The following is a 12,701-nucleotide window of genomic DNA, read 5'->3' on the forward strand; positions in this document are numbered from 1 at the left end:
ATGCATCTTTGGCTGAAGATGTTCTCATGCCTTTAATTAAAGATACCAATTTCTTGCCTACATTCTAAGCTAGGAAAATGTTTAAAATGGCTAATGAATAAAGAAGATCCAAAAGAAAATAGAACTTTATTTTAAATTTTTATTTTTATTTGTATTTGTTTAAAAATAAAGCAAATACAGGTACATTGAAGCAGGACTGTAGTATTGTTCTGGAATTTTGGGGTTTGGGGATGTTTAATAAATAATAGCCCTCTCTTCCCTACCTAATTTGAGAACAAAAAGCCAGATAAAGAAATCAGAGAGACTATGATAAAAATAGTTGCATCTATGTCTGATAAAGCTGTTTGGGGAATGTAACTCAGGTCTATAGCAATAATGAACTTGCAGACACTCTCTTATCTTCTATATTACACTTGCCATTCCTCTAGACAGGGCCAGTTAAACAACCATAGTCCTCCCTGAGCCCAATGCACAAGCCAGGTTCTTTTTCCCAAACTTGCCACTGAATAATTCATTCCCCCTTCCCTGGTAGGAGGAGGAAAGTGAGTGAGGAGTCAGGGTGCAGCCAAGAGTGGTAAACCAATGGAGGTCTAATCAACATGAAAACAAGTGGAAATAAGTATTCCCCTTCCCTGAAGTCCATGATATAAAAGAGTATCATAAGTAGAGTCCAGTTTAAACACAGCATTTTCAGCAATAAACACCCTCACATGTAGTTGGTCTCAACTCATATCAACTTCCACATTATAGTAGCTCATGTTCAATTGAACAAACTATTGTGGAGTGTGTGCAAATCACAGTGCTGGCAGATTCCAACATGGAAAAAGACATACTCTTTGCCCACCAAAGGCTCATCCTCTGGTGGGTTCTCAGACAGGTGTACGCAAGATAATGGTGCCCTTGTCTTGTCACTCACTGTGCTAGAGAGCTAGAGACCGTATGGAGAGTGTGCAGACATGGAGATGTGCTGCTCAGACCTCCCTTGAAGAAGAGACTTGCCCAGTTGCAGGGGGTGTGGTTAGCTGAAGCCTCCAACTACCAGCTCTTTCAGGGTCCACTTCAGCTTTCAAGCTGTGGTCATGTTCTTTTGGGTGGTTCCTGCCCAGTGACTGAGCCAGGTGGTAACTGAGATCACATTCTTCCTGGGGTGACCCCATGCAATGACTAAGCAAGGTGATTATACATGGGCCTGGCAATTTCCACCCAAAGCAGGACTTCCCCATTGGGTAATCTTTGTTCCTAAGCTTCCTGTTGGGCTAGCGTAGAATGACCAGCTATCCCAGTTTGCTTGGACTGAGAGATTTCCCAGGATGTAGGATTTACCATGCTAAAACTGGAAAATTTCCAGGCAAACCAAGATGTTTAGTCATCCTCGCTGGTGTAGACCTGAGAAGATCCCTCTTTCTATCCTACTTCCTCCCCTTTTTCCTTTCACAGGTATTGTTCCTCAATAAAATTTGTATTTCTTACTTCATCTCAGTGTCTGCTTCCCAGAATACTCAACCCAAGACATGGGCACAAATAGCTCACAAACCAGGAAGAACCTAAATACTTCAAGAGAAGATAAGGCTGAGATCAGGAAGGCAAGGGAAAAATCAATGTGAAAATTACAGGGATTCTCCTGGGTATTACTTTTTCAAGGGACCATTTATTATGCATACTTTGAAAAAGAAAAGAGGCATATTTAAAATACTCAACGACTTAAGGTTCCCTGAAGTGGATCTGAATACGCAAAATGAAGGTTTTGCCAAAAAAAAAAAAAAAAAAAAAAAAAAGCCAACCTCCTTGTCTCTGTGTCCTTTAACTAGCAACATGCCTTGTTATTAATTTCTATGATTTAAGAAGAAAAACAAAGGGAAATTCAGCTTTTCTAAGAGGTATTCTTAAAATCAAGAGAGAGTGTGAATTGTACAACATGGTGACTATAGTTAATAACAATGTATTGCACACTCGAAAATTGCTGAGTCGATTTTAAGTGTTCTCATTTTAAAAAGATAAGTATGTGAGGTAAAGTATATGTTAACTAGCTCAATCTAGTCATTCCACAGTGTATACATATTTTAAAACACCATGTTGTATACAGTAAATATATACAATTTTTATTTATTTATTTTTAATTGGCTTTAAATTAAGACAAAAAGAGAATATAAGCGGAATGGTACTTGTGGAGAGAAGAGAAGGCATCCTTCAGGGCTAGATTAGAATGAGGCAAGTGGCTATTTGGAGTACAAAATTTAAGGAGGCACTCACTCTCAGGGTCACAGAGCTCACAGTCGGCACCCTCAGGACCCGAAAGTGAGCACCTCCTTAAATATTGTACGCCAGGTGTCTCGCTTGCCTCAACTTAGTCCTGGCCCTGGTATTCAGAATAATATTATGCAACTGATGGGGATCCTTCTTTCCTGCCCTAGATACAAAGCCATTGTCCGGCCAATGGATATCCAGGCCTCTCATGCCCTAATGAAGATCTGCCTCAAAGCCGCCTTTATCTGGATCATCTCCATGCTGCTGGCCATTCCAGAGGCCGTGTTTTCTGACCTCCATCCCTTCCATGAGGAAAGCACCAACCAGACCTTCATTAGCTGTGCCCCATACCCACACTCTAATGAGCTTCACCCCAAAATCCATTCTATGGCTTCCTTTCTGGTCTTCTACGTCATCCCACTGTCGATCATCTCTGTTTACTACTACTTCATTGCTAAAAATCTGATCCAGAGTGCTTACAATCTTCCCGTGGAAGGGAATATACATGTCAAGAAGCAGGTAGGTGCTCAGGATTGATTCATTTCCTCCTTGGGGATATAATCCCTTGCATTTCTTTTGGACCCCACTGACAAGCCATGACACTTGAATCTGCAATTAGATGAGGTGGGTGATGTGTGGCCAGAGGCTAAATGGAAATGCCTAGCCATGGAAACCCAAGGTGTTCTTTATAGTCTTATTCTCCTGTTAAAGACCTAAGCTAGGGAGGTGTTGTGAACCTGAAATATTTCAAGTGTGGGTTTCTTTTGGAGAAATAATCTGAAAAAGAGTTGTATTTTTAAAATAAATAAATGAAGCTTTGAAGCTCATGGGGATGTGACTTCTTTAAACTCCAGTCACATTGTTTGCCTAGAAAGAGGATTACCACATGGAGACAAAGCAGAGGAGGCTGGAAAGTGAGGGCAGTTGAAGAAAAAGAGTAGTTTGATTAGGATAGGCTCACACTGATTTGGGCTCAAGTCCAAGCCGCATGATGTATTCAGCCTCTCTGAGCCTCAGTTTTCTTACCTATCAGATAGGCTTATAATCCCTGCATTGTAAAACTATTGGAAGAAGATTACAAGAGAGAGTATATGTAAGGCCTACAGTGCCCAGCATGCAAGATGCCCTCCATATGATTAGACTCTCTTCCTTATCCCCCATAACACTCCATAATTTCATCCTTGAGTTACAAACAAATGGTAGAAAGCAAGGGCTCCGGCTTCCTCCTCTTTGTCAGTGCTTGCCTTCTAGCCCAGGTGTAGATCATGTAGCATCTATGATGGAAAAGCAGAAACACTCCCCACTCCATTTCAGTGAATAGCTGACTCACTTGGAGACCTTACCCTTTAATGTTCATTATTTATGTATTTGTCTCAGTTGTGGGGGAAGAGTGGCAGTTTCTAATAAAACTACCTTCCTACTTGAAAAACCTCTCATTAGCCAACATCCATTGTACCCCAAACTCTTTATGGAGAAACATGTTTCCCCTTGAGGTAGTGGATGGAGTTGGGAGCAAAAGGAGATGCCCATCCCTCTTTGCCACAGTCTCTTTCTATAGACTATAGTCCAGAGATAACTCAAGATTTTAAAATCATAATAATAGAGTTATCTTGGTTTAGCCAGTGAAGAAGAACAAAGCTGGCTGCTCTTTTTGAGCATCAGAGGGAATAAGAAATTATTAACTGTGGAGAAAAGAAAGACATGAAGTAGTATGGCTGATAAACTGCACCAATGCTCTCCTGAGGAAAAAGGGGGCACTTATTAGAAGTTCATGTTGCAGTCCATTCAAACATGTAATCAACTTTGTTTAAAGATCTGTTCTCAGTGGTATGTTCTAACTCTATTCTTCCTCGTGGGTTTCTGCTTCCTGGCTCATCCATTTCTGTGTTTCTGACTCTTTGTTTTTCCTTTTCTGTCTGTTTCTGTTGCCTTTCTCTCATTTTACTGGATTCTCTCTTGCCCTCTCCTATTGAACTCTTTTTCGGTGGCTTTGTGAACTCCTCTATTGCCCTAATTGTTTTTCCCTTTCTCTTTCTCTGCCTGAATCTTTGTCTCTCTGCATTCTTCTGACACTGTCCCTTGGTTCCTCTGTCTCTCTCCATGTGACTCTCTCCTTAGATTGAATCCCGGAAGCGACTTGCCAAGACAGTGCTGGTGTTTGTGGGCCTGTTCGCCTTCTGCTGGCTCCCCAATCACGTCATCTACCTGTACCGCTCCTACCACTACTCTGAGGTGGACACCTCCATGCTCCACTTTGTCACCAGCATCTGTGCCCGCCTCCTGGCCTTCACCAACTCCTGCGTGAACCCCTTTGCCCTCTACCTGCTGAGCAAGAGTTTCAGGAAACAGTTCAACACTCAGCTCCTCTGTTGCCAGCCTGGCCTGATCATCCGGTCTCACAGCACTGGAAGGAGTACAACCTGCATGACCTCCCTCAAGAGTACCAACCCCTCCGTGGCCACCTTTAGCCTCATCAATGGAAACATCTGTCACGAGCGGTATGTCTAGATTGACCCTTGATTTTGCCCCCTGAGGGACGGTTTTGCTTTATGGCTAGACAGGAACCCTTGCATCCATTGTTGTGTCTGTGCCCTCCAAAGACCCTTCAGAATGCTCCTGAGTGGTGTAGGTGGGGGTGGGGAGGCCCAAATGATGGATCACCATTATATTTTGAAAGAAGCCATCAAGTCTTAAGTTTTTCATTTCAACTTGTGAACGTTTCTTCTGATGTAAAGCAAACCTTCCCTTTTCAGAAAAGGGAACAAGTAGAAAATTATTTTTTAAGCATCAAGCCCTGTTAAATGGTCGTGGCCAATTATGTCATAGAAACTGTATGAACAACCAGATTTACATAGCAGAGAAATCATACATTGAATGCTTACTTTGTGAAAGACTTCACCTTGTCATTTCTTTAAGCAGACGCTAGTACTTTAGAAATATAACTTGACTTTGTTTTCAGGAATATCTGTAATACACAAACCAAGGAACAACTTTTATTTACACTCCTAATATGAAAAGTCAATCCTGTGAAAGAGCTCCATTTATGAGGGACACTCTCCAAGTTGATAACAATGGAAGCGAGTTTAATATAAAACAATTCCCTAAGCATTTATTTTTTTTAAAAAAAGATGTTACTGAGGACCTAGAAGAAATGCTCAATACATACTTTTAAAGCAAAAATACAATCAAACACATTGACACGTATATAAAGATCCACGCGTGGCTGTGCGTGATATCTCACACTCTGAATTCTTACTTGATGGAGGTTTTGTTTGCTGCTACGGTTTTAATCATCCAGGGTGCCATTCCACCATAGAAGAGAAATCCTTTTAGGAAAAAAAAATCATGCTATTAATTAATCAAATATCTATAAATGCATAAAGTACAGTATTTATTCTTGATACATAGGTTTTGAGTCAAATGTATTTACTTAGATTTGTCTTTGACTGCTACACTGAATCAGTAGTTTCACTATAAGAAAGAAGGGATTGTATCTGAGTAGAAATAGGAACATGTTTATATTTAATGTATGCTTCTCCTAACGTTTGTGGGAGGAAGTGAATAAAATTTCAGTAACACGTATTTTTTGTCTGAATATGTATAAGAAAGTCACAGGGGTCTTAACTTTAAGAACTGATTGAAAAACAGCTACAGACTTGTTTCTACTTAAGAAGAGTATTTATGAAAGAGCCATGTGCAGAAAAAGACTTGGCTGAAATATTTTTCTTTTTCTAAGTGAGTTTAGTTGGCTCTAAAAAGATTTGATTCCCTTACTTTAGAAACCCTGAATCGAGTTTTTTTTCACTCAAAGAGGGCAATTTTGACAGGTTGCAAACATATTAACCCACTTTCAAATAAATTCAAATTTTACAAATGTGCCCTTACACATTAAAATTCTAAGACAATTTTAATTTAGGTTTTCTCTGCCCAGATGAGATACAAACAGTTGGCTCTCATTTTCACATGGCACATATGAAAAGATTTTTGTCTCTTGATATGAAGAAGTGCCCACTGTCTATGGAGCTTTAGGAGTTGGGACCAAGACAGAATGAAACTTCAATTCTGCTTGCTACGTGCTCGTCTGTACTGTACAAACCTGCTTTCCTGGTAGTCCATAATTACATTGAACAGTTTGAAAAGCAAGACAGATAGTATAGCTTAAAGAACCAAGATTTCTAGCTTGACAGTCCAACTCTGCCTCTAGCTATATCACTCTGGCTATCAATTTCACTTGTCTAGACTCTTGTTTTCATCTCTAGACTGAGAAGACAGTGCTAAGGTCTTGTCTATCGCTAAAATTCTGAGTCTCTTCATCGTCTCTAGTTCTGTCTTTGCAGCCTTTCTGTAGCCCATTTGGTCACAGTAGCCTCACTTCTGCTACCCTTGCAAAAACAACTCTTTGGAAATCAACCGCTATTCTATATTTGTGTTCACGTTAGTGGTATGAAAGGAGACAGACCATTCTGTTGCTTCAAGGGGCTCCTTGGAATACTTTGCATGAATGATGTTCCGCGAGCTTGCTATGTTTTGGAGTTAGAGCTGTAAGAGACATAAGAAAACATATTGCTGAGTCTTCTCATTATACAAAGGATACTCTTCCTATTCACCCTTCTTCAACCTCCATGAATCTGTTATTTTGAACTAGTGTTCCACAATTTTGCCCTTGGCTTTCTTCAAAACCCTTGAATATAAATGACTCTATGCTTAGTTAGTTGCTAACATGTATAGCCTTTTGAATACCTAGCATAACTTGTTCAGGCATCTCTGATCTACCTGCTTCCAGAGACATTTTGGGAGTAGAGCTCATCTTCATGTCTCCTTCAGTTAACATCATGGCATAGATTGTGTGTGGTCTTCTTCCTAGCTTCTGGACAAAGAGTGAGGAGATAGAGGTCTAGGTGTAGCTGTGTGTCCTTAGGCGAATCTTATTACTTTTTTTTTTTTTTTTTTGAGATGGAGTTTCGCTCTTGTTGCCCAGACTGGAGTGCAATGGCACTATCTGGGCTCACCGCAACCTCTGCCTTCTGGGTTCACGGGATTCTCCTGCCTCAGCCTCCCAAGTAGCTGGGATTACAGGCATGCGCCACCATGCCCAGCTAATTTTGTATTTTTTTAGTAGAGACGGGGTTTCTCCACGTTGGTCATGCTGGTCTCGAACTCCCAACCGCAGGTGATCCACCCACCTTGGCCTCCCAAAGTGCTGGGATTACAGGCATGAGCCACTGTGCCTGGCCAAATCTTACTACTTCTTCGAGACTCTTAAATGAAAGGATTGAAGGAGGCCTTTGCCAGCCAGTGACCAAGGACTGGTAAAACTATTCTGTGAATCAACTAATGGATTGACTTAGACCTTCTTACCAGGAAGGGCATAGTTGGGCCCTTCTCTAGGGAAATCAAAATTTTATTATTTTATTCCACCTCAAGAACCTAAAATTACGTGAGAGAGACCCAAGTCCCCACGTGTATCACTTCTCTGCCAAAGCAGAGTGTGGCAGGGGCTGGAGCTGAGACATTTCACGCCTGGCTTCCAAAGATAATCACGTTTAGCACTTATGTCTTTGGCAAGAAAAAAAAATCAATTTTTGCTGTGGAAAACCATCTGTGTTTATTCAATTGACAGACACTACCTTTCAATCTATCTTAAATTGAGCCTCCCTGAGGCAGGCAGCTCAACAGTGATAGATTAAGCAATAAACAAAGCAATCTTCCCACCAACGGCTGCTGCTGGCAGGGAAGGTGCAGCTGCTATTGGGAGTGATATTCTTTAGCAAGAAGATCCTCCCTGCTTAGTGAAAACAGGGCCCCTCCCTGTTGTTGATTTGATGATTCTCCATAAATGTGGATGGCTAAACCCTGTTTTTTTGACTGCCTTCACTCTCACACTGAACCTGCCTTCCGCCTCATTAACAAGCTCTGGATTTCCCTCTTTGTCCACAAACAATTTGGTTCCATCCGGGAGGATGGAGAACCCCTAGGTAAATAAACTGTTTAGGGGCTGCTGCAGATGAACCAAGCTCATCTTGTTATGAAAATGAACACTGAATAGAAATAAATGAACTTGACAATAGCACATGAGCATCCTTGCATTGTAAAGTCTTCATTCATGTCAAAAGCAGCAGTTGGTTATTTGTTTCAAAGTGTCTTCATGCATCAAGTAGCTTCTGGTAATAGAGATTAACTTTGTTTGGGGAGTACACATTGAATGGCATCATCTGTGGACTAAAAGGTGGCTAAGTCACTGTTCCTGGAAGCCAGCTAGAAACCATCGCCCTGGGAAGCTGACTGTATGGGAGCTGAATGAAGAGCCATCCACTTGTATCGTGGTGAGATGGGAAGGGTGCAAACTTTCTTGCCATTTGTGCTCTTCACATCCACAACAGGAGGTAGCTATTGTTAGAGAGTAGCTTAGAATTATCCCTGGGTTTCTGGGGGAATGGAGCACCTTTTGTACACTTGTCTAATTTTTGGCTGTATTCTTATGAAATGGATTAACAGCTGAAAACAAAGGGATTAAAGAATCTTTCTTGGGCCTAGGCTTTCATGGGCCTAGGCTTTGTGCACACTGTTTGATGAAACCAAGGCTTACCAAGCTCTACTTTATTCCGTATCTGGATGGTCATTTCATTTCTCCTAGCCCACACCCAGACACACACTTCCCAAATACACACGACAATTTCACTATCTCACAATCTCTTACTGTAACTTTGGCCTTCAGAAACACCCTTTGTTATATTGCAGGCGGCCAAGCATTAAGTCCAGCTGAATATATTCAGAGCAATCAACAAATAACACACTGAGAACAGACTTTTCTCTTATGAGACTTCATATTAGAAATTCATTCAGTAGAATGTATCTAAATTTTTAAAAAGCTTCAATGTTGCACATATGTTAAATTTAAGAATCCCTGGGTTAGAATATTACTGTGGAATCATGTCCATGACTAATTTTTTTAAAAACATTGCATTTACCTAGTGTTCATGGTCTATAAAGTACTTTTATACTCATTACCTCATTTCATCCAAGCCTTCCCTGCTGGCCAGAGAGCTGCTTTACATCCTTTACTATGGAAATGTGACCATCTACCATTACATTAAAAGGCCCATGGAACTATGAGGCTGAAACATGAAACTGTTAAGATTGGGCCATTTTCGAACTACAAAAAGGCAATTTCATCTGGTTCAGCTTAATCTGATTTCATATTGTTTCGAGGTGAACTAACTGTACTTCATTCCCATGGGCTATTCAGTTATACTGAAGAGCAGTGCTGATCATCACTTCTCCACTTTACAGGATATTCTCTTGTCCCCAAAGTGAATCTGTTTAACTTGGCACAAGGGAGTGGACAGGGTCATTGTGGGCTGCCCCAGGAGAGACATATTGGTGGGCACAACATTCAATGCCACAATGAAATGGAAGGCTAAGACAAAGAAGGGTGGGATCCTTGGGAGCAAAGACACTGGCCAAGAAATACACCACATTTGACCAAAACCTGAATGGAGTGCTGTGGCTCTGGAAGTGCTGGAAAGGAAGGGGCTCAACTTCACCAAACACTGACAATGTGCCAAGTCCAGTGCTGGGCACATGAAGCCGTGGCAAGGAGATTACTTACTGATCCTCAAGTCACATGGGGAAGTTGAGTGGCAGAGTATAAGTGTGGAGCTGATCTCTCTATGTCGATGTCCATTCCACTGCTTAGCATTGCTTCCCAAATCCCACCTGTGTGAAAAATTAAGTTCACAGTACTTAGAAGAAAACTCCACTCCCTATTCTAGGTTTTGTCCAGAGACCTGAACTAATGATAGAGTCAAAGAATGTATGCAAAGAGCATTGAGGCACCTAGTTTAAGGAATTGTTGAGGGCAGAGGCTGAAATGCAGCACAAAGCGGGTGAGTAAGAAAGTCCCTTAGGTCAGTTGTTCGCACCCTCCTTCTCCCCTACTCAGAGACACAATTCACTTGCAAATGGAAGCCCTGGGAAGAATTTCCCACCTAGTTCTGTGTCTGAGGAGAGAAAAAAACTTGCTAAGGACCAAGTTAGAGAGAAAACCCAAATGAGAACAGCGAATCTAGCCATCTTTCTTTGAATCAGAATTAGTTGGAGAAAAAGTGTCAGGTAGAGGTAGAACCACCTACGCCCCCACTTTCCCCAAAATAGAGTAAGATACGACAATGGTTGGTTTCCTAGAGTCTGGGGACCCAGGCTACATAAATAGCCTCTAACAGAAAAGCATCTCCTGGACTAAGGGGACAGATAAGAAACTCACATATGGACTTAGGTATCTGAGTGCCCAGCCCTAGGTGCCCTGTTCTAAACACAGACACCACTGTCTCTCGGCCCTCTCTGAGCTCACATTTCTAGAAGATAAGATTATTTGCCTTTTTTCCCCCAATTTAAAATTCACTCACAGAGTCATATAATGACATGAAAGGACTCACATAATTTTATGACATTTTAAAAGAATAATTTTAATGGACAGTAAAACCTCGTACATTCAAGGCCTCATTAACTCCCAGACAAGCTGAAAAATGTTGGCATAACTCAGAACTTCAATGTTGAAGGTACATTATATAATTTGAGCCTGTTGTGAATCCAGATTTTCATAACTTTGCTTCCATTTTAGCTAATGACATTAATAATACGTGTATAACATTAAGAAAGTAAAACTCATTATCTTCTAAAAGTTTTTTTTTTTCTGCAGTCTGGGCTTTACTGAGTCAAACATGACCTTTCTTGCATTCAAGTCACTAGAGTTTTGGGTAATAAAATTCGTAAAACAGTCAATTCGGTGAGTTGTAAAAATAAATGGCACAAACTTCTTTAATGTCATTTTATGTTTTGTTTTAAATATTAGACTCATATTTCATAAATTATAATTGTACTTGCTACTATTAACTGTAAATATTTATTGCATTGAAAAATGTACTCTGTGTTAAATAACTCAGAACAAGTTCCAGGTGTGGTACTTAGTGTAAATAATGTCACGGCTTGGCTTTGCCTGGACTCCTTGAACAAATGAATTATTTATAAGAAATTCACAATATTAATATGAATGACTCAGATCCCTTTAAATGTTCAAACTTAACTCTGTGACCATGTAAAACTCTATCTATAAAGTGTGCTTTGAGTGAAATTGTTATTTTTCAACAAATGCTTCCAATGCTTCTATCACATTGTAAGTGGTCTGTATGACATTAAGTCAGATCCCGTGTATAGTAAGCTGGATGTTCAAGTTGCAGAAGAAATGAGGTTTATTCTTTAATATAATAAAACATAATTTGTGAAATGGACAGATACATGTATCCAACGTTCAATAAAAAATAGTTGTTGCATGAACGTAGTCTGTGGCTCTGTGCCCCACAGTTCCTTGGTTCCTTGGACCATCTACATCAGAATCAGCCAGGCTGCTCATTGCAAAATGCAGATTCCCCAACCCTCTATTGACTTGGAACAATGTCAGTGTTTAGGCTGGGGGTGTGGTGTTTAATTAAATTTTTTAAATAGGTACTTACCTTTTGAATATGTAAGCCATTCTCATGGTCCAAAACCAAAAGCCTAGAAAGGAATCCAGTGAAAACTTACTCAGCTACCATTGTCCCCTCTGTACAGTTTTTGCACCCATTACCAAACCCTTCAAAGGAGTGACCATTGTTATGTTATTAGTTTCTTACTTGTGTACACTACTGGACATTTTTTACACATATGCGAATAAATACAAATCTGTGTTTTCCTGAAGCCCACCACCATTTTACAGAAATGGTAGCATATACATTGTTTGCCCCTTGTTTACTTCACTAAATACCATATCTTAGAGATCTTTCCATATCGGTAAACAGTAGTCCCCCCTTATCCACAGTTTCACTTTCTGCCATGTCAGCTACCCACAGACAACTGCAGTCCGAAAAAAGCCAAGTACAGTACAATAAGATATTTTAGGAGAAAGAGACCACATTCACATAACTTTTATTACAGTATGTTGTTATAATTGTTGGATTTTCTTGTTAGTTTTTGTTGTTATTTTGCTACCTTGCCTAATTTATAAATTAAACATTATAATAAATATGTACGTTTAGGAAACAAAGATAGTATCTATAGGGCTCAGTACTATTTGTGGTTTCAGGCATCCACTGGGGGTCTTGGGACATATCCTCCACAGATAAGGGGGGACTATTGTATAAAGCACTTCCTCATTCTTTCTTACACCAGCATAGTAGCCCCTAATTTATTTACCCATCCCCCAGTGATGAACTTTCAGATTGCTTCCAATATCTGGCTATTATCAACCATATTGCAATGAATAACATACACAATTTCATGCATGAGCAAGTGTTGCTGTAGGAAAAATTCTTAAATGTAGAACTGCAGAAACAAAGAGCATACGCTTTTATAATATTGACAGTTATTCTAAATTGCTCTCTTTAGGACTTGAACATTAAAGTTTGGGAGTGTCTGTTTCCTGG

At 40.2% G+C, this 12,701-nt stretch overlaps 1 protein-coding gene and 1 long non-coding RNA gene across 11 annotated transcripts in view; one reads left to right on the plus strand and one right to left on the minus strand.

Moving 5' to 3' along the window:
- The window catches only part of GRPR (gastrin releasing peptide receptor), a 44,135-nt gene that overhangs the window by 24,373 nt on the left and 7,061 nt on the right, over positions 1 to 12,701 (plus strand). Inside the window, exons 2-3 of one of the 2 annotated variants that reach the window (XM_003805356.7) lie at positions 2,412 to 2,763; positions 4,363 to 5,824. In XM_003805356.7, coding sequence (XP_003805404.1) covers positions 2,412 to 2,763; positions 4,363 to 4,752 — 742 coding nt within the window. In that variant the 3' untranslated portion in view covers positions 4,753 to 5,824. Of the gene's footprint in view, positions 1 to 2,411; positions 2,764 to 4,362; positions 5,825 to 12,701 lie in introns of those variants that run through there. The other variant, XM_063601899.1, reaches the window with a different exon arrangement.
- Positions 1 to 12,701, minus strand: part of LOC103785862 (uncharacterized) — a 37,609-nt gene that overhangs the window by 748 nt on the left and 24,160 nt on the right. For 6 of the 9 annotated variants that reach the window (XR_008622770.3, XR_001337651.4, XR_611557.6 and 3 more), the window contains 4 exons: positions 11,754 to 11,796; positions 9,854 to 9,960; positions 6,704 to 6,783; positions 5,307 to 5,570 (listed from right to left, as the gene is read on the minus strand). This is a non-coding gene — a long non-coding RNA (uncharacterized LOC103785862). Of the gene's footprint in view, positions 1 to 4,971; positions 4,990 to 5,123; positions 5,210 to 5,306; positions 5,571 to 6,703; positions 6,784 to 9,853; positions 9,961 to 11,753; positions 11,797 to 12,701 lie in introns of those variants that run through there. The other 3 variants (XR_611561.6, XR_611563.5, XR_008622769.2) reach the window with 3 other exon arrangements.

The sequence above is a fragment of the Pan paniscus genome, chromosome X, assembly GCF_029289425.2.
Source record: "Pan paniscus chromosome X, NHGRI_mPanPan1-v2.0_pri, whole genome shotgun sequence".
In the NCBI taxonomy this organism is placed as follows: domain Eukaryota; kingdom Metazoa; phylum Chordata; class Mammalia; order Primates; family Hominidae; genus Pan; species Pan paniscus.